This window comes from Colobus angolensis, unplaced genomic scaffold, assembly GCF_000951035.1.
Source record: "Colobus angolensis palliatus isolate OR3802 unplaced genomic scaffold, Cang.pa_1.0 Scaffold26, whole genome shotgun sequence".
In the NCBI taxonomy this organism is placed as follows: Eukaryota; Metazoa; Chordata; class Mammalia; order Primates; family Cercopithecidae; genus Colobus; species Colobus angolensis.
This window is the reverse complement of record NW_012115821.1, coordinates 2639974-2660283: the sequence shown is the minus strand read 5'-3', so window position 1 is coordinate 2660283 and position 20310 is coordinate 2639974. Positions and strand designations below refer to the sequence as shown.

At 42.5% G+C, this 20310-nt stretch overlaps 1 protein-coding gene across 1 annotated transcript in view; it reads right to left on the bottom strand.

The window, feature by feature from the left end:
- The window catches only part of FRMD4B (FERM domain containing 4B), a 228034-nt gene that overhangs the window by 152641 nt on the left and 55083 nt on the right, over window positions 1–20310 (bottom strand). Inside the window, 2 exon segments of the mRNA XM_011947154.1 lie at window positions 6736–6830; window positions 8921–8986. Coding sequence (XP_011802544.1) covers window positions 6736–6830; window positions 8921–8986 — 161 coding nt within the window.

Here is a 20310-nt window from a genome sequence, read left to right as displayed (position 1 = left end):
GCCTCCCAAAGTGCTGGGATTACAGGCTTGAGGCACCGCGCCCGGCTGAATCAGCTTTTATAATGACTTCTGACTCAGTCTCTGATACTTAGCAGGTTAAACGCTGGAAAGAGTGTGTCTTTGTTTCCATGGTTACAAGACAAGGCTTTTGATACCTGTTCCCAGCTTTCCTTGCAGGAATATTATAAAGATAAATAAGCTGATTGAGTAACATAAGGGGAGGTCCTTAGAACTACTGCATTTGTGTGTAAAACAAAATAAGATAGGAGACTGACATTAAGAGAGACTTACACTATATTTCATCAAGTTTAGGATGCCACTGATTTAAAGACACATCCCAGTTTCACAGATGGTCAAATGTGTGTCTTAAAATACATAACATATTTTATAGTATCAGATCTCAAAAGTTTTCTTAGGAAAGATGTATGATTTTAAAAGCATAACAGGCTAGACATGGTGGCTCACACCTGTAATCTCAGCATTTCAGGAGGTTAAGGCAGGAAGATCACTGGAGCCCAGGAGTTCAAGGCTGCAGTGAGCTATGATCATGCCACTGCACTCCAGCCTGGGAAACAGAGTGATACCCTGTCTCTAAAAAGAAATTGAAAGCATAATGTGTATTTGTATGAACTTGCATGGAATGGTGTCTACGAAAGAATGAAGCAAGTTGTACAATAACATATACAGCATAAACCAATTATGTTAACCACAGATGCATGCTCAAAACACTATTAAATATTGATGAATATTTTTAGATATATTTCTGGAGAGTCACACAGCAACTTGCTAGTACTGGTTACCTCTGTGGAAGAAACTACAGTTGCAGTGGGAAGGTAATCAAAAGGGACTGGACTCAACCATGACATTAAAGAAGATATTCATGCATATATAATATGAAATCGTTTTTTAAAAGGATAAATTACAAATTAGTTTTTTTAAAAAATCTACCCATAATCTCAAGAGGAAAAAGTCTAGAAGAGTTTTTTTTAAATGCCCATAATTCTACTACTGAAATGTAATCAAGGTTATTTATTGCTTATAACTTGCTTTTGTCAGGTTTTCCCATCAGTAAATATAATAGACCTAACCAATATCTTAAAAAGACAGCCATATCCACCCCTATCAGGTCATATCCACCCCTATCAGGAGTGCAGACCAACCACAAAGCAAGTTTTATTTTTGGTTAGAATGATATCAACAGAAGGCCCATTGTCACAGTCCCATTGGAAGGGACAGTGATCAAAAGTCACAGTTGTGTTGTAAAGTCTATTTGTTATTTCTTGGTTAACAAAGCTTATTTTTATTTTTATTTTATTTTTTTTTTTTGAGACGGAGTCTCGCTCTGTCGCCCGGGCTGGAGTGCAGTGGCCAGATCTCAGCTCACTGCAAGCTCCGCCTCCGGGTTTACGCCATTCTCCTGCCTCAGCCTCCCGAGTAGCTGGGACTACAGGCGCCCGCCACTACGCCCAGCTAGTTTTTGGTATTTTTTTTTAGTAGAGACGGGGTCTCATTGTGTTAGCCAGGGTGGTCTCGATCTCCTGACCTCGTGATCCGCCCGTCTCGGCCTCCCAAAGTGCTGGGATTACAGGCTTGAGCCACCGCACCCGGCCAACAAAGCTTATTTAGCAAAGCCTTTCAAAACATGAGAAGGCAAAACAAAAAATGAAATGGGTGAAGCGATGGAACCGTTATGGTGACCTGAAGGGCTGGTGCCTCAGGAGGGCGGTGACTGCCCTCTAGGGGTGAAAGACTCACTTTGCACACAGAGCCGCGCAAGGCACTAACAAGCGTAATCTCAGAAACTCTATCCCTCTCCCTATATAACGTGACCTGGAATCTGTTGTTGTTGGTCATCATCACTGCTTTTATTATGTAATTGCTGTCTATTTTTCCGTTTCTCCTCTTGGTCTGTGGATGAGTTGTAGACAGTAGCTACTTTCATTGACAAAATGTTCCTTTCAGCTTTGCCTTCCTCTATTTAAAGTTCACCAAAGGCAAAAGACGCATGTGGCATCTAGGCTGGAAAATGCAACTCAGACGGCATCCTGGGAGGGCCCTCACTCAGTGGTTTCACGGGGGCGAAGGGAGGCAGGAGGGAAGTGCTGAAAGAAAATACTTTCCAAAAATATTTACCAGACAAAGAAAAAGAACTAGGCTTGTGACCAAGACATTCCAAGGAGACACCCTTAGACATCAGCAATTTTCCAGGCCCGCTCCCCAGAAAGGTAGAAATGGCCAATTTCCACCCCCTCAACAGCCCCGCTCATACTTCTGCTGAAAATAAACATGACTAGAGCCAGGAGACACCTCCCCAAACTGGTCATAATTCAGAAAGAGACTCTGCCTTCGCTTGCAGGGGAGTGCACAGAGGACATTTTGGAGCCAGGGTTCTTGGAAAGAACATAACTATAGTTATCTCCTTTGGCTCAGCCAAAGGCTGTGTGAGCCATTCTTCTCCCAGCGTAGTTTTGAGAAAGAAATCTCAGGGCAGACAACGAGAAGGGTGGCCCAAATAATTGAAGGAAGTCATCCCTATTATTCCTTTTCTTTTTTCTTTTTGAACAGAGTCTCGCTTTGTCACCCAGGCTGGAGTGGCACAATCTCAGTTCACTGCAACCTCCACCTCCCGGGTTCAAGTGATCCTCGTGCCTCAGGTGCCTGAGTAGCTGGGATTACAGGCGCCTGCCACCACGCCCAGCTAATTTTTGTATTTTTAGTACAGACGGGGTTTTGCTGTGTTGCCCAGGCTGGTCTCAAACTCCTGACCTCAGGTGATCCACCCACTTCAGCCTCCAAAGTGTTGAGATTACAGGTGAGCCACCACACCTGGCCTATTATTTCTTTTCTTTCTGAAGAGAAGGTCTTACAGGCTGAACCCCTTACTTACGTATTGTCTGGTTTATATTCAACTGAGCTTGGAGCTTTTCCCGAAGTCTCCCATGTGGCCAGGACCCTCTTTTCCAGTCTGCCACAAACCTTGCAGCCTGAGGGACCTCTGACACTGCAAGTCAAAAGCCACATTCCTCCTTCCTATAACATCCTTCCATGGCCTGGGTGTGCCTCCTCTATCTGTGTGACTAACAAGGCTCACCTATGATCTTGTCCCCATGATCAGGCCAATATCTTCAACCTTGGGCAAATGTACCTTGTTCGTTGCCATGTTCATGCATTTGCCCACAAAATAACTCTTGCCTAGAATGTCACCTCCCATCTCCCCTCCCATCTATTTAAAGTCTACCTGACCTGCAAGATCCAATTTTAGTTAGTCGTCTGTGTGACGCCTACTCCAGTCCTCCTTCAGTTTCCTTCTCAACACTCCATTATTGCAATACATTGGGACGATAGCTCCCTTTTATTGTGGGCCTGTGAGATATACTCTGCATACCTCACCTGATTTAATAGTATTGAATACTAGTACCCTATTATAGGTGCCTTATGTAGTACATACTATATAAGTCACTATTATTATGTCCAGCATACAGATGAGAAAACTTGAGTGTCAGAGATGTTAAGTAACTGATCTAAGGTCACACAGCTAGCTGTCAAGATTTTCTGATACCTGCTCCTGCCTCCCTCTCAACCCTCATCCTGTACCACTTTGCCTCTTAATCTCTGTACTGTCATCACACTGGCTTTGTTTTTGTTTGGGACAGGATCTCACTCTGTCGCTTGGGCTGGAGTGCAGTGGTGCGATCATGGCTCACTGCAACCTCCACTTTCTGGGCTCACGCAATCCTCCCACCTAAGCCTCCCAGGGAGCTGGGACTACAGGTGTGTACCACCATGCCCCTTACTTTTTTTTTTTTTTTTTTTTGTATTTTTAGTAGAGATGGGGTTTCACCATATTGCCCAGGCTGGTCTGGAATTCCTAGGCTCAGATTGGTCTGACTGCCTCAGCCTCCCAAAGTGCTGGGAGTAGAGATGTGAGCCACTGTGCCCAGCCTTGTTTCTTCTTTCTCAAAAAACAAATCACAAAAGTCATGCTCAGCCCCACCTCAGGAGTTTTGCACTGGTTTTTGTTTGTAATGCCTCCCCAAATTTTTGCACAACTGGCTCTTGCTTTTCATTACATGTCACCTCCTAGATCCTGTCCTAGTCCACCCTGTCTAAAACTGATGCCAAGTTTTTTTTTTTTTTTGAGATGGAGCCTGGGTAGGCTAGAGTGCAGTGGTGTGATCTCGACTCACTGCAACCTCCACCTCCTGGGTTCACTCCATTCTCCTGCCGAGTAGCTGGGACTACAGGCGCCCGCCACAATGCCTGGCTAATTTTTTGTGTTTTTGGTAGAGACGGGGTTTCACTGAGTTAGCCAGGATGGTCTCAATCTCCTGATCTCGTGACCCGCTCGCCTCGGCTTCCCAAAGTGCTGAGATTACAGGCGTGAGCCACAGCGCCCGGCCAACCCCAAGTTTTCTTTTATGTTCTTTTATGTTCTTCAACGCACTTATACTTGCTGATATTCCTTGGATTTATCTGTTTGTTTACTTGTTATGCTAGACTATACCATTGCAATATGAGCTCCATAAAAGCAGGGGCCTTGTCTGTGTTACTCCTAGTTGAATCCTTGTGATCTAGAACAACACCTGGCATTGAGTGAGCATTCAAAAAATACTTTATTTTCTATTTTTAGAGATGGGGTCTTGCTCTATTTCCTAGGTGTGCAGTCGCATGATCATAAGCTCACTGTAGCCTTGAACTCCAAGGCTCACGCAGTCCTCCCACCTCAGCCTCAGCCTCCTGAGTGGCTAGGACTAGAGTTGCACATCACCACACCTGGCTGATTTTTAATTTTATTTTTTTTTGGGTAGAGATGGGGTCTCACTATGTTGTCTAGGCTGGTCTTGAACTCCTGGCCTCACGCAATACTCCCTCCCTTGGTCTCCAAAGTGCTGGGATTACAGATGTGAGCCACTCTTAATGTAAATATATATATATATATATTTGAGACAACATCTCACTCTGTTGCCCAGGCTGGACGGCAGTAGTGCCATCGTCATAGCTCACTGCAGCCTCCACCTCCTGGGCTCAAGTTGTCCTCCCACCTCAGCCTCCTGAGTAGCTGGGACTACAGATGTGTGTCACCATGCCTGGCTGATACTTTTTGTTTTTATTTTTGTAGAGATGGGGTCTCCCTATGTTGCCTAGGTGGCTCTGAAACTCCTGGACTCAAGGGATCTGCCCATCTCGGCCCTCCAAAGTGCGGGGATTATAAGTGTGAACTATCACACCCAGCCAATATTTTTTCAATGAATAAATTACTCCAATATTCATGTTGTTAACCCCTATTCTATGTAACCTCTGCCTAAATTATAGTGCTTATAGCAGTTACAATTTATACCACATAACCTAGCCATTGTATATTTATGGCTTTATGTCTTATACTGTTGTTTGCTGTGATTTCATCCACATTTGGAGTCAGCCTATATTCGTGCGTGTTCAATCACTGATTCGCAGGAGTTGGTGCTGGCTATGGACATCGGCATTTCCCATTTCATCCAGTAGAGAGGACAGGTCATACAGAACCTCTCAAATGGTAGCTGTTGAGTGATTCAGAATGAGGTGAGAGATGTCTAGTGTACTCTCTTCTGCCTTGTCGAGTCCTCTTTGGGAAATATCCTCAGTCCAGAATCAAAGTTTTCAGGTTCTTCCACTCCTCCTGATAATTCAGCTGCCTGGTTTTTGCCCAGCGCAAGTCCTGAACCTGCTGGCATATCCTGGAGGTCCTAGGCTCACAGCCCATGCAGGCTGAGAATGATCAGAAGCCACAAGATGTTAAAAGCAAATTAACTCTTTCTTGAGATGATTTTCCACCTGATTAAACTGAAGAACTGAAAAACATTTAAATTGGCAGCATTATGAAAAGAATGCTGGGTGGTTGGCCAACATATTTTATGTCTGGAACACATCTTCTTGTATTTTAATATTTAAGGAGCTCTTTGGAAATTATCTGCAGAAAGAGGAAGGATTCCTCTGATAATGTATCAGGCTGCATATAATGTGGCAAATTGGGCTGCCATAAAAAAGACAGATACACACACACACAGACACACACACACACACATACACTCACATAGAGAAAAGAGCTAGTAAGTCCAAACACATTTGCTTAGAGTGTTAAATCCCCAAGAATTTATTTTTATTTACCTGCCTTGTTTTGGGGAGCATATATATTGTTGACAAATATATACAACATTCAACAACTTATCATAAAAGGCAAAAGGAAAAAAAGAAAAAGGAAAAGATAGCTGAGAAGGCAACGTAAAATGGACCTAAGTGGTAGTTTAAAAGTTCATTCCATATTAAACTATATACATGTATTTTGAGTGGGCCACAAATTTGCCTTTAAGCTCTCTTGCCACCAACATCAACACATCAACTCAGTTTCAAGATGTGAGTAAATATTTAGTATTTCTATCACTGATATATAAGATAATTAGAAAGCACAATCACATTCAAAGACATGAGAAGATACACTGTAATCAGGAATAACAGACTCATTACTACAAATTTCTAAAACACTTAGAACAATATTTTGAGTTCCTAAAATGGTCAGTATCCCTTTTCTTCTCCCTTTGCAATAGTCCTAGGAGAAAAATCGCACATTAAAAAACCTTTAGCTAAGCAGGACATGTTCTGAATCCTGGAGGACTTATTTCCTTTTTTGTTAATCATGGATGACAGCAAGTAGGTAGCCCAGGCAAAAGGTAAAGCAACTAAAACTATTAAAAGACTTACATGTCATCTATGAATGTTATTCCAAAATACTCCTTTTCTTTCAGGTTGAAATGTGAAGCCACTAGGTCCAGCAACTCTCTTGCTAAAAGTTTGGGCTGTCAAAATAAAAATCTGGTTAGAAGCAATTTGGTTGCCTCTCTCTTACTGCTACCATCTTCCTCTGCCCTAAACAGTTTAAAGCAGCTTTTGTTTATTTGTTTGTTTTTTTATTACCTGCCCTTGTGTGTGGATTAGGTTGATGTACTATAGACAATTCTTTAAGAATTGTGGGAAGGGGAAGAGATGGGAATAGGAATATCAATGAGACTATCATTTTCATGTGTTTACAATTCACTTAAGTACTTTACATTTCCCCTCTAAGGTGCACTTACTAAGATGTTTTGGAAAAAATACTCTTTTATATGTAACATGGTGCTAATGCCCAAGACAAAGAATATTAAACACCTTGCTGCTTGGTTATCTGTGATATATAAAAGATTGCGGGAATCATTTTGCTTGTTGGTGGCCAGTGGCCAGTTGAAGAAGCCCAAGACTCAAAGTTGTGGGGCTGCTGATGAAAATATTAATAATAATAATAGTTTCCATGTATTATGCTGAACTTATGTCCACTGTCATTTAATCCTTATAATGAGCTATGAGGTAGGCTTTTTATTTCCATTTTATAAATGAGTCAGCCAAGGCCCAGAGTGGTTAAGCACCTTGCTTGATGTTACATTGTTAGTAAGGGCAGGGATCTGAACCTAGTCTGTCTCCTTCTAAAGCCTAAGCTTTTCCTTCCTAAGATAGAGAAACTGTACCCATTCCACGCATCAACATCAACAGTAACGAGCACCTAGTTAGAAGAAGGATATAATCTATAAGCTTTTGGGAAGCTTTGGATCTGCTGAGAAGAAGCATGGGCTTGGAACCAGCCAGAATGCCTGGAGTGATAATTGATGCTGGATTTGGAGGGACTGGGGAAGAAAAGGGGAATGCTTGCAGGAGGGCACTCTGGATGGATTCTTTCTGAACTTTGAGTCAAACAGCTTAGGGTATATTACGATGGCTGTTGGGGATAAAAATGGACATGATTTAAAGAAAAAAAAAGAAGAAAAGAAACAGGCAGATATCTAGACTAAAGGTCTACTTGGGCAAAGCTACTGTTGACTGTCTTATTTCACCCTAATTGAAGCCTACGCATAGTGGGCTAGGGACAGGCCTCAGAAGAGAAAAGAATTTAGGTTTGGTTAGAGGAGAAAATTCTAGGCTAGCTGTAGGTGTGGCCTGTCCGCAGGGACTTTCACAATTTTTAAAGACTCTTGGTCCAGAGTGTTGGGTGAATAGAAAGAGAAGCATCAACAATTGAAATATCATCAGTTGGCTGGGTGCAGTGGCTCATGCCTATAATCCCAGCATCTTGGGAAGCTGAGGAGGGTGAATCACTTGAGGTCAGGAGTTCGAGGCCAGCCTGGCCAACATGGTGAAACCCTGTCTCTACTAAAAATACAAAAATTAGCCAGGCGAGGTGGCGGTGGCCTGTAGTCCCAGCTACTCAAGACGTTGAGGCAGAGAATCACTTGAACCCAGGAGGCAGAGGTTGCAGTGAGCTGAGATTGTGCTACTGCATTCCAGCCTGGGCGACAGAGCAACACTCTGTCTGGAAAAAAAAAAAAAGTGATTATATATATAAAATCACTTATATAGTGCCATGTATTTTACAAAGAGATTTCACTCACATATATAATCTAGCTTGATTTTTAACCATAATTCTTCTGAGAAGCCTAGGCAGTTCATAGTTGATGAAACTGGGTATTTCACTTGCACAACGCCATGTAGCTGGACAGTGGCAGAATACAGATTCTCACCTCACAATAATCCTTTCAGGAAGTACTACAGTTCCCAATTTGCTGACAAGAGGTCAGAGAAGTAATGTCAGTTTCCCAGAGTCACAGAGCTATTAAGTGTCAAGCTGAGATTGGAACCTAAGTGTCTCTGAATCCATGTCACCAGGCTATAATTACTCTAACGTATAGACCAAATTTTCTGACTTCAAAGGACTGATAAGAGGCTCAGAGAGGGAACGAGGATGAGTTGTCCCTGTGTGGGCAAAGCCTACCTGGGCAAGACTTATCTGTGTAACACCCACTTGGGCAACACCTACCCGGGAAAAATCTATCTGGGCAACGCCCATGTGGGCAACACCTACCTGAACCAGCAGCTCCAGTCTCCTATCATCCAGGAGGTGCACCTGGCAGTGCCTGCCTTCTGTCATCTGCAGAAACAAGACAGCAAGAGTGGTGTCAGGGCCACGGCTGGCAAGCGAACCTTTGGACTCATTTTGTCATTTATTTTATATGAGATGTTCTCAGCCTAAAAATGGCTTTAGTTGAGTTAATAAACAGGCTTGGCCAGAAACAGATTTATTATATGGGAGTAACTGGATTTAAAAGAAGAACAAATAGCACAGGCTAGTCAATATATTGCAAAAATAATGTCCATACAGTCCACCGAGTTCAAACAATGCACACAAAATTATTCTATGTAAAGTAGGTCTCCATCCCAGAGGAAAAAACTATATTTTTCCTGGAATTAATGTTTTATTAAAAAAAAAAAAAAAAGAACTCCTCTCCATCCCAGAGGAAACTACTATATTTTTCCTGGAATTAATGTTTTATTCAAAAAAAGAAAAAAAAAAAAAAAGCCAGCTGGGCACAGTGGGTCACGCCTGTAATCCTAGCACTTCGGGAGGCAGAGGCAGGCAGATCGCTTGAGGCCAGGAGTTTGAGACCAGCCTGGGCAACACAGTGAAACCCTGTCTCTACCAAAACTACAAAAAAATAGCCAGGCATGTGGTGCACACCTGTAATCCCAGCTATTCAGTAGGCTAAGGCATGAGAATTTGCTTGAACCTGGGCAGTGGAGTTTGCAGTGAGCTGAGATCATGCCACTATACTACAGCTTGAGTGACACAGTGAGACTCTGTCACAAAAAAGAAAAAAAAAAGCCTTTATTCAGCTGGGCACAGTGGCTCATGCCTGTAATCCCACACTTTGGGGGGCCAATCAGGCCAGTCAGGGTGGATCACTTGAGGCCAGGAGTTTGAGACCAGCCTGGCCAACATAGTGAAACCCCTTTCTACAAAAAATACAAAAATTAGCCTGGTGTGGTGGTGTGTGCCTGTAGTCTCAGCTATTCAGGAGGCTGAGTTGGGGGAATCACTTTGGCCTGGGAGGTTGAGGCTGCAGTAAGCTGAGATTGTACCACTGCACTCCAGCCTGGGTGACAGAGAGAGAGACCCTTTTCCAAAAAAGAAAACAAATGTATTTATTCATTGGTGTGTTTAACGTCTCTCTGGGCATGGTAGCACGCACCTACAGTCCCAGCTACTAAAGAGGCTGATGTGGGAGGATCGGTTGAGGCCAGGAGTTCAAGACTGTAGTGAGCCAGGATCACACCTTTGAATAGCCACTGCATGCAAGCCTGTGGGCAACATAGACCTCATCTCTTAAAATAAAAATGAAAAGTCTTCATTTTGGAAACTCTCCCCCTACTTTTAGTCCACCAACATTGTTTACTATCACCACTATAGTTAAGAACAGTTAAGATACATAGTTAAGAACAGTTTGATATATACATTTTTTATTATATTTAGTTTTTTATTATTCAGAATTACAATACTAAAAAAAATCTTTGTAAAATACTTAATGCACAGAATGCCAAGATACTCCTTGATTAACTCAGGTTCCAAACCATTTTATCTGCAAAAATCACCATCCTGTTAGTTTAAGAATCCTCACAGACCACTTTTATATGTATTTTCAGATATATATTTACATATTAAAATATTTCATATTATTTTTACTTTAGTACATATTATGTTGAATGTATTATTTTGCAAATGAAGCACTCTTAATATTTCTGTGTGTAACCATCCAGAAATCTGACATATATGTGTGTATATGTGTGTATCCGTGTATGTGTGTGTATACATATTTTTTGTTGTTGTTGTTTCTTTCTTTTTCAATTTGAGTAGGACTATGCTTCACTTGCTGTTTTGCCTCTTGCTTTTTACATTCAATGTTTCTTATTGATCTTTCCAATGTCAGCACATATAGATGGACCTCATTCTTTTCAAAGACTCTATAGTATCAATCATTGTGTGGATACATGATAATGAAATAAGAGACACAGGTTGTTTCCAATCTTTTGCTATCACAAGCAATGTCACCATGAACTTTGCACATCTAGCTTTGTCCATGGATGTGGAATTGCTAGGTCACTTTTGAAAAGCAGGGGCAGCATTTTGTCTCTAAGCCGTTGTACAAAATGATAAGATCTAGGAACTCAGATACATATAAACCTAACTGAAAAAGAAAGTAGCCTCCATTACCAAGTACCAACAACCTATTCAGCATTGCATGAGTGTTTTATATACATTATATCTGAGCAGCACAGTTACCTTCTGGGATTAGTATTATTATCCCCATTTAACAGATAAATTGAGGCTCAGACTGGGATAAGTAACCTGTTTTCAATGTGAAAAATATGAATTATTGAATTTATAGTTTGATCGAACTCTGCTCTAAGGGTCTGAAAACTAGCTCAGCTGGTTAGATCATGGTATTATGAAGATGTGGCCCACAGGAACTACTGAGGTAGTGCTAAGAGGTAAGTGAGTAAGCTTTACTTTGTCTCATGGCCTCAGCCTATGTCCTTAATTCTGCAAAGCCAAGGTCAAATATACACCTTGGGTGGCAAGGGGAAAGGCAGCAAGTCTTTATTAGTTCTAGGCACTGATCTGGGCTCTTTACATGCATTATAAAGCTCTGCAAAAATTTATGACATATGACATGGTAACATCCCCATTTTACAGACAGGAAGTTGAGGTACAGAGTTTATGGTAATTTACTCAAAGTTACCTAGGCAAGAAAACAGTCAAGTCAAGATTTGAATTAATGTCTAACTTAAAAAAACAAAAGTCAGCTTTTTTTCTACTTTTCTATACCAGAGGAGGAAATAATTAAGAGAGAAATAAATAAATACGTCAATGTTTCTATACCAGAGGAGGATATAATTAAGAGAGAAATAAATAAATGTGTCAGTTTAAATCACTTTACTTCTTTTGTAAAACAACCTTCGAAAGCTAATCCTAGGTGTATGCCCTACAGAAAGACATAATAAAATAATGCTCAAAAGATCACACAGTATGAATCCATTAAGGAATATGTCATAATTGGGAAAATATTTAAAGCTACTCTGTTGTCCCATAATCCAAATAAGTTTATTTCCTGACTTTAAAAAATCAGGCTGGGTGTGTTGGCTCACACTTGTAATCTCGGCACTTTGGGAAGCCAAGGCAGGTGGATGATCTGAGTTCAGGAGTTTGAGACCAGTCTGGCCAACATAGTGAAACCCTGTCTCTACTAAAAGTACAAAAAATTAGCCGGGCGTGGTGGCAGGTGCCTGTAATCCCAGCTACTTGGGAGGCTGAGCCGACCAAGATCGCATAACTGCACTCCAGCCTGGGCAACAAGAGCAAAACTCCGTCTCAAAAAAAAAAAAAATCATCTTTTTTGCCTTTTTATTTTGCTTTGGACCTCCCTCATATTAGTCAATATTCCTTTTAGCAACAGATAACTTTTATTCTAGACTATTCAACTGTAGATATCTTTTTGATGCACTTAACCATTTCATGACAAACTTGGGCATTGGTAGCTAGGTTTTACTTGGTCCTGCCCCTTTGGCCTCAGTTGATTGGGCAAGGGATAGATACCTGACTCAAGCTGGGCTAATCAGAACCTCAGTCCAGGGAATTTGGAATTGGGTCTGAGAGGACAAAAACTTGGGTGTTTATGGGCAGCCATTGTTTGTGTGTGTGTGGAGAAAAGGAAAGCCAACTGCAGAAATAATGAGGGAGACAAGTAGCTAGAAGGAGGCAAGAGAGTTGGGCGCGGTGGCTAGCGCCTGTAATCCCAGCACTTTGGGAGGTCAAGGCAGGAGGATCACTTGAGGTCAGAAGTTCAAAACCAGCCTGACCAACATGGTGAAAGCTGGTCTCTACTAAAAAATAAAAAAATTAGCTGGGTGTAGTGGTGTGCATCTGTAATCCCAGATACTTGGGAGGCTGAGGCAGGAGAATTGCTTGAACCCAGGAATTGGATGTTGCAGTGAGCCAAGATTGTGCCCCCGCTGCACTCCAGCCTGGGTGACAGAGCAAGACTCAATCTAAAAAAAAAAAAGGAGGCAAGAGAAATCATGTGACCTAAGAAGAAAAGCTTAAGAGACTTGTTGTCAGGGTTCCTAATGTTTTTCAGTCACTTAGAGTCCTTTTCTTTCCCTCTCTTAAGCTAAGAGGGAGGATTCTGCTTTATTTATTTATTTTTGAGACAGAGTCTCACTCTGTCACCCAGGCTGGAATGCAGTGGCACAAACATGGCTCACTTCAGCCTCGACCTCCTGGGCTCAAGTGATCCTCCTGCCTCCACCTCCTGAGTAGCTGGGACTATGGGTACATGCCATCATGCCTGGCTAATTTTTGTATTTCCTTTGCAGAGATGGGGTCTCACTATCTTGCCTATGCTGGTCTGGAACTCCTGGGCTCAAGCAACCTGCCCGCCTTGGACTTCCGAAGTGTTGGGATTACAGATGTGAGCCATAGTGCCCAGCCGGATTCTGCTTCTTGCAACTAAAAGCATCTTCATAAGACTCCACAAGTTTCTGTATCAAAACCAAAGCAAAAGGGTTCCAAAGCATAGACTCTCCAAATGATGTCATCAATATGAGAAGGTCATCTACTCATAATCACTGAGGCTCCCATTGATGACAATACACCAACCAAGAGAGGCTGACATCTAGGGAGGGGCATGAACAAACACCTGAGGGTTTGGTGGAACACCACACGGGGCAGGCTGGAGAGGGGAGCACAGATGAACCAGAGAGAAAAACACCAGGGTTACATGTCCACACAGCACACATGGTGTTCAATATTCACCGAGCTTTTTCCTCTGTGGAAAGATGGCTCTGCTGATAGGTTCATCACAACAGTGCTTATGAATAAATATTAGTTGGTAATATTAGAAATCAGGTAATGCCACATAATTAAAAAATCCAGATTGAACAACTTCTTTTGACAAATGGTAAGACCTGGAAATTCTGGGCTTGATTTCCTCCATGGCAACATTTGGCCAAAGCAGGGCAGAGTAGTTCCTTATTCCGATGAGGTTTGTGGTCTCTGGTTCACCCAAATGTATGTATGACCAGCCAGGCTCCTGGGAGTGAGTTCTGTCATCTGAGTGAGCAAACCTTGATTTAAGTGGTGCCAGCGAAGAGACACAACCAACACAAACAGAAACCCTGCTGTGGACCAGGCAAAGTGCTTGACATTTTACACTCATTAATGTATAGAATTTCAACCTCTACACAAACTTATCAAGGGGGCATCCTCATTTTAACCACCAGGAAATGAAGGCCTGAGAAGTGATGTAACTTGCACAGGAGTTCTAATGCAGTTACACTCTGGATCGAAATCGTAGTTTATCTCTTACTAGCTGTGTTACCTTAGAGAAGTTACCTGACCTTTCTGAACCTCATAAGAAATGTCCTGACAGCATTTAATCTGAAACTCTGAGAATAAAATCAGCCACTTCTGAGGCCCACAATTACTGTAGTCCCCATTTGTTTGAAAACCAACAGCTATGCTTTTCTGTAATCTATATATTTTCCCATTAAAAAAACACACATTTTTAATGGGAGGAATATCACTGACCCATTTTAAAGAAGATAAATAACAGGTAAAGTTAACACGTCCCTTAACAAGCATACGGCAGAAAAATTCTCCAAAGCTGCTATAGGGGAAATAAAGAAAGAGAAGGACCCACTGGTTTCTGAGTGTCTTCTGCGTGCCTGGCACCCAGCGAAGTGCTTTAATTACACCAGTAATACCACTCATAGGCACTTTCTATATTCCAGGTATTGCACTAAGCACTTTACATAATCAGTTCTCATGATGCTTACATGAGGTGGGTGCTCTTAGCACTCCAACGGATGTTAGAGAAATAATAAATAACAAGATTCATAAGTGGCAGAACCAGACTTAAATTCAAAGCCCAAAGTGCTCAACCACTTAGCAATACAGATGGTACTACACACACTGTAAAGTGACAAATGGTGAGAAAACTTCCCACGCAGCCCATTTTCAATGGATCAGATGAGTGGGCACAAAAACAAAGAATCATGAAGCAGGCATGAAAACTCACTTGACTTCCAGAAAAAAATAATTTGAATAGAAGTAGTTAGAACTGTGGAATTGATAAATAGAAAGCATCTTAGAAGGTATCTATGAACCACTGCTTATTTGAAACATGTGGAAACTAAGGAATGGATGTGCCCAAAGCCACACAGCTAGTTAATGCCAGACCCGGGCTTAAAACTCAGGACTCTGACTCCCAGGCCAGAGTGTAAGTGACCTGAACAAGGTTACTCACATAATAAATACCATATTATTCAAATGAACTTTTTCCCCAACATGTCAATTAAAATTTCTTTTTAAATTATAACTACGAACAGAAAAAAATAAAATCCTAACTGGGAATTTTAAATTTATCTTAAAACCTGACCTGCGCCAGGTGTGTTGGCTCATGCTTGTAATCTCAGCAACTTGGGAGGCTGAGGCGGGAGCATTGTTGGAGCCCAGGAGTTTGAGAACATAGTGAGAACGCATCTCTACAAAAAATTTAAAAATTAACCAGGCATTGTGGTGTGTGCCTGTAGTCCCAGCTACTCGGAAAGCTGAGGCAGGAGGATCACTGGAGCCCAGCAGCAGTTCAAGACTAGCTTGGGAAATGCAGCAAGATCCTGTCTCTAAAGACAAAAACCAAAAAAAAAAAAAAAACAAAAAAACAAAAAAACAAAAAAAGAAAACAGGAGTTATATTTGAAGAGAGCTGTACGTGGAGCACAATGATTATATTTACAAACACAGGATCATTTCCGAACCCCCAGAGACTATCAGAATAGTTTCAGAATTGACCCCTATCTAGTGGCAGCTAATAGTAGCAATGCTTCAGACGAAATAAAAAACATATTTAAAAAACGATCTCTTTGGAAAGCTTCTCTTCACATCCACTCTGACTGGATCCCCTTCCCACTACCTTCTCCCCTCATTGAACCCCAGGAATTCGAAGGCAATTACATGTGTTGGATAAAAACTCCCACCTCGGTCTCCAGCTGGCCTGTGTTTGCTCCCCAGCTGATAATACTCAGTCCTCAGAGTGCAAGTGCTGATTACTGGTGGAAAGACTTTGTCCATCTGGTCAGTGGTTAAATGAGGAAGATCAGAAGGGAAGTGAGAATTGGCTATAAGCCAGAACTCTGGTTTCAAGGAGGGACCTGATGCGGCAGCCCATAATGGGGTTCAAGTCTATATGAGAACACTCCCCCAACCTGGACCCCAATCCCACTGCCTGGTTTAGGAGATGAGAGAGGAGAGTGGGTTGGTAAGAAACCAAAAGGCAATTCAAGACAGGGCAGTATGGAACCATTCATAACAACCGGGGTCAGCTTAAAAGGCAACAGGAAATAGCTACACAAAAAGACCAAAATCCCAGCCTACTTTGGTTTTGCTTTAGTTGTTCTTTGGAGCAGAAACATATGAAATTGGTAAGGAAGCAGCAAGCTTTTTTAAAATTTTTTCTTCTCTCTCTCGTTCCTTTTGACCTTTTCGAAAGCCTAGTGAGAAAGGGCCTGCTTCATAAAAATGCCTCCTCAGGATTTTCTGTGCGGTCACCTTCTAGAGTGAAATCTGCCATCTGGAAGGGTGAAAACCCAGCTATCTAAGTAGGTTTCATACTTCCAATTGAGCCCTACAATGGTCCAAAACTAAGAGCTTGATTGATTTGTTCACCACTGTCTCCGCAGGGCCTAGAACAGTGCCTGGCACATGATGAGACTATGGTATATAAATATCTGCTGAGTTAAGAAACGTCTTAACTGTTCAGAACCCAGACACAGCTAACACTGAAATATATTCACAAATGATTTTTTTTTTCCACACAGGGTCTCATTCTGTTACCCAGGCTGGAGTACAGTGGCACGACCACGACTCACTGCAGTCTTGACTTCCCCAATTTGAGTGATCCTCCTACTTCAGCCTCCCTAATAGCTGGGACTATAGGCAAGTGCCACCACACCTGGCTAATTTTTTGTACAGACGGGGATCTCACTATGTTGCCCAGGCTTGTCTTCAACCCCTAGGCTCAAGTAGTCCTCCTGCCTTGGCTTCCCAGAGTGCTGGGGTTACAGCTGTGAGCCACTGCATCTGGCTCACAAATGATTTAAACGGACAGAGCACAATCCAAAGTGAGGATGTTCCAGGCAACTCCCAAGTCCTGGCCCAGAAAAACTCACATAAAAAACACTCTTTTCACCCAGAGAACAAGGTGTGTTATTAAACTCCTCATCAGATGAGATATTCGGGAGGAACTGGAGGGCGGGAGAAGGATGTATCTAGGACGTTCTTACTTTGGGATCTATTGAGTGGATGGAGTTTTATATTTCATTCTAATGATGTCAACTCTAGCTGAACAGGGCCTCTTTATATCATCTCTGGGTGTTGACTGAATATGAGCTATTGACACTCCTGTTCAGAGAATGGCCTAGACTGACACAGATGTCTCCAAATGGAGTCAGCTGTGATTTTCCCTCAAGTTCTTTCAAGACAGTGCCTACCCTCCCAATGTGCAATCACTGGAGACTTCTTTTTTAAGTGTCAATAAATGATTCTCCTAGCTTCTAGCAAACACTTACTACATGTCACATGAGTATGGAGTGCTTCACAAGTGCAGTGACTTCTTTCATGCTGCCAACAACCCTACCAGGGAGAGTCATTGTTTAGATTTCTCTCTCTCTCTCTCTTTTTTTTTTTTTGAGATGGGGTCTTGCTTTGTTGCCCAGGCTGGAGTACAGTGGCATAAACATGACTCACTGTGGCCTCGACCTCCTGGGCTCAAGCAGTCCTCCCACCTCAGCCTCCTGAGTAGCTGGGACCACAGGCATGTGCCACCATCCCTGGTTGATTTTTTTTTTTTTTGTAGAGATGGGGTCTTGCTTTATTGCCCAGGCTGGTCTCAAACCCCTGGACTCAAGCAATACTCCCACCTCAGCCTCCTGAGTAGCTGGGACCACAGGCATGTGCCACCATCCCTGGCTAAGTTTTTCTATTTTTTTTTTTTTTTGTAGAGATGGGGTCTTGCTTTATTGCCCAGGCTGGTCTCAAACCCCTGGACTCAAGCAATTTTCCCATGTAGGCCTCTCAAAGTGCTGGGGTTACGGGTATGAGATTTCTGTTTGGATTTCATAGATGACCAAACTGAAGTGCAGAGAGGTTAAGTGGTGCCTGGTCATACAGTGATAAAGTTGGGTGGAATCTCAGGTTCCATCAGTCATACCAAAGTAGGACTCCTGTGCATCTCTTGAAGGTTCACTGGAAGTGGAGAAGGAAAAAGACAATGAGGGAGGAAGAAAGGAAAAAGACAATGAGGGAGGAAGAAAAGCAGGCAGTATAAAAGAAGCAAAGGAGGAAAGGAAACTGAATGAGGGAAGAGGGGAGGAATGACAAAGAAGAGGAGAATTCAGTTTGCCAAAGCTGAAATTCAGTAATTGAGTAATGTGCCTTAAGAGAAACGCAAACAAAAATAATAGCTGCTGACTGTGTGCCTGATAACTATCCCAAATCCTTTCATTCATACACAAGGGCCGTTATGGCCAGGCATGGTGGCTTACGCCTGTAATCCCAGCACTTTGGGAGGCCGAGGTGGGTGGATCACCTGAGGTCAGGAATTTGAGACCAGCCTGGCCAACATGGTGAAACCCCATCTCTACTAAAAATACAAAAGAATTAGCTGGGTGCGGTAGCGCATGCCTGTAATCCCAGCTACTTGGGAGGCTGAGGCAGGAGAATTGGTTGAACTGAGGGGGTGGAGGTTGCAGTGAGCCGAGGTCGCACCACTGCACTCCAGCCTGGGTGACAGAGCAAGACTCTGTCTCAAAAACAAAAACAAACAGAAAAGAAACCAAAAACAAAAACAAAATACCAAACAACTCCCTCTCCCTCTCTCTCTCTCTCTCTCTCTCTATATATATATATATATATGCCTTTTAAACGAATTTTCATAACAACTCTGTAAGGTGGATTCCATTACTACCTTCATTTTATGGATGAGAAAATTGAGGCTCAGAAAAGGTACATGGCTGACCCACCCTACGAGGTAATAGGGCCAGGAAGATGCAGAGTAGGATGTAAACCTAGGTGTTCTGACTCCAGAATCCATGCTCTTAAGGGCTATATTGCTTCTGTACAAAGTTTTTCCTATCTCATACATCCTATATATTAAATCACATGTAGCTTAGGCACTTAACATATCACCTTGATTGCAAAGCCTAACACTGCTCTGAAAAGCTTGATCTAGCCTCACCAAACCAGAGTTGGTTGGTTCAGGCCACTGTCTCAAAGCAAGGCCAGAAGAGGAGCAAGGTTTTACAATCACCATCCCTTGGCTACTTCCTGGCCCCACGCTGAGGAAATATGGGCAGCTGCTAAAAATGGTGTCTATGTTTGCTATTGATCTTCCTTGGGCAGTCAGGATGGAATTAATCTTCACTTGTTGGGATGCTTCCATGGCTCTGTCATGCTTATGTGAACACTCAGGGTACAGGACGATATTTGTCAGTTGTGTGGCCTCCTGGATCTGACTCCATATTACTCTGGACTTAAGATGTAGCCTAGCACACATATAATTAATTCAATGTGGAAAAGCTCTGGATTATGTGTTTATTCATTCACTTAACCAATATGTGCTGAGCACTCTCTAAGTGCAAGCACTGTTCTTGGTACTAATATATACCAGCTGATAAGACTGAAAGGGCATTATCTCTGGAGCTTGTCCTACAGTTCTCAACCTCATTGGTATTTGCAGCCAGATAACTCATTATTGTGGAGCATAGTCCTGGGCACTATAGGGCGCTAAATAGCACCCCTGACCTCTACCCACTAGATGTCAGTAGATCCTCCCCCATATGTCTCCAGACCTTGCCAAATGTCCCTCGGGGTGCAAAATCATCTCTTTTAGAACAACTGCTTTAGAGGTGAGGCGAAGAAAAGAAACTATTAACAATTAAACAAATACGATCTTTTCAGATAATAAGGGCTCTGAAGTAGATAAACTGGCAAGAAAATTGAGTTCTAAGCATGTGCAAAACTCACTTCTCTTTACCTAGGAAGCACAAGAAATGAGGAAACTGATGGAGAAGGCCAGGTGCAGTGGTTCCCTCCTGTAATCCTAATGTTTTGGAAGGCTGAGGCGGGGAAGACTGCCTGAGCCCAGGAGTTTGAGATCAGCCTGGGCAACAGAGTGAGACCCTGTCTCTACAAAAAATTAACCTGGCGTGTACCTGTCATCCTATCTACTTGAGAGGCTGAGGCAGGAAGATCACTTGAGCTCAGGCGTTTCAAGTTGCAGTGAGCCATGACTGTGCCACTGTACTCCAGCCTGGGCAACAGTGAGACACTGTCTGAAAGGGAAGGGAAGGGGAGGGGAGGGGA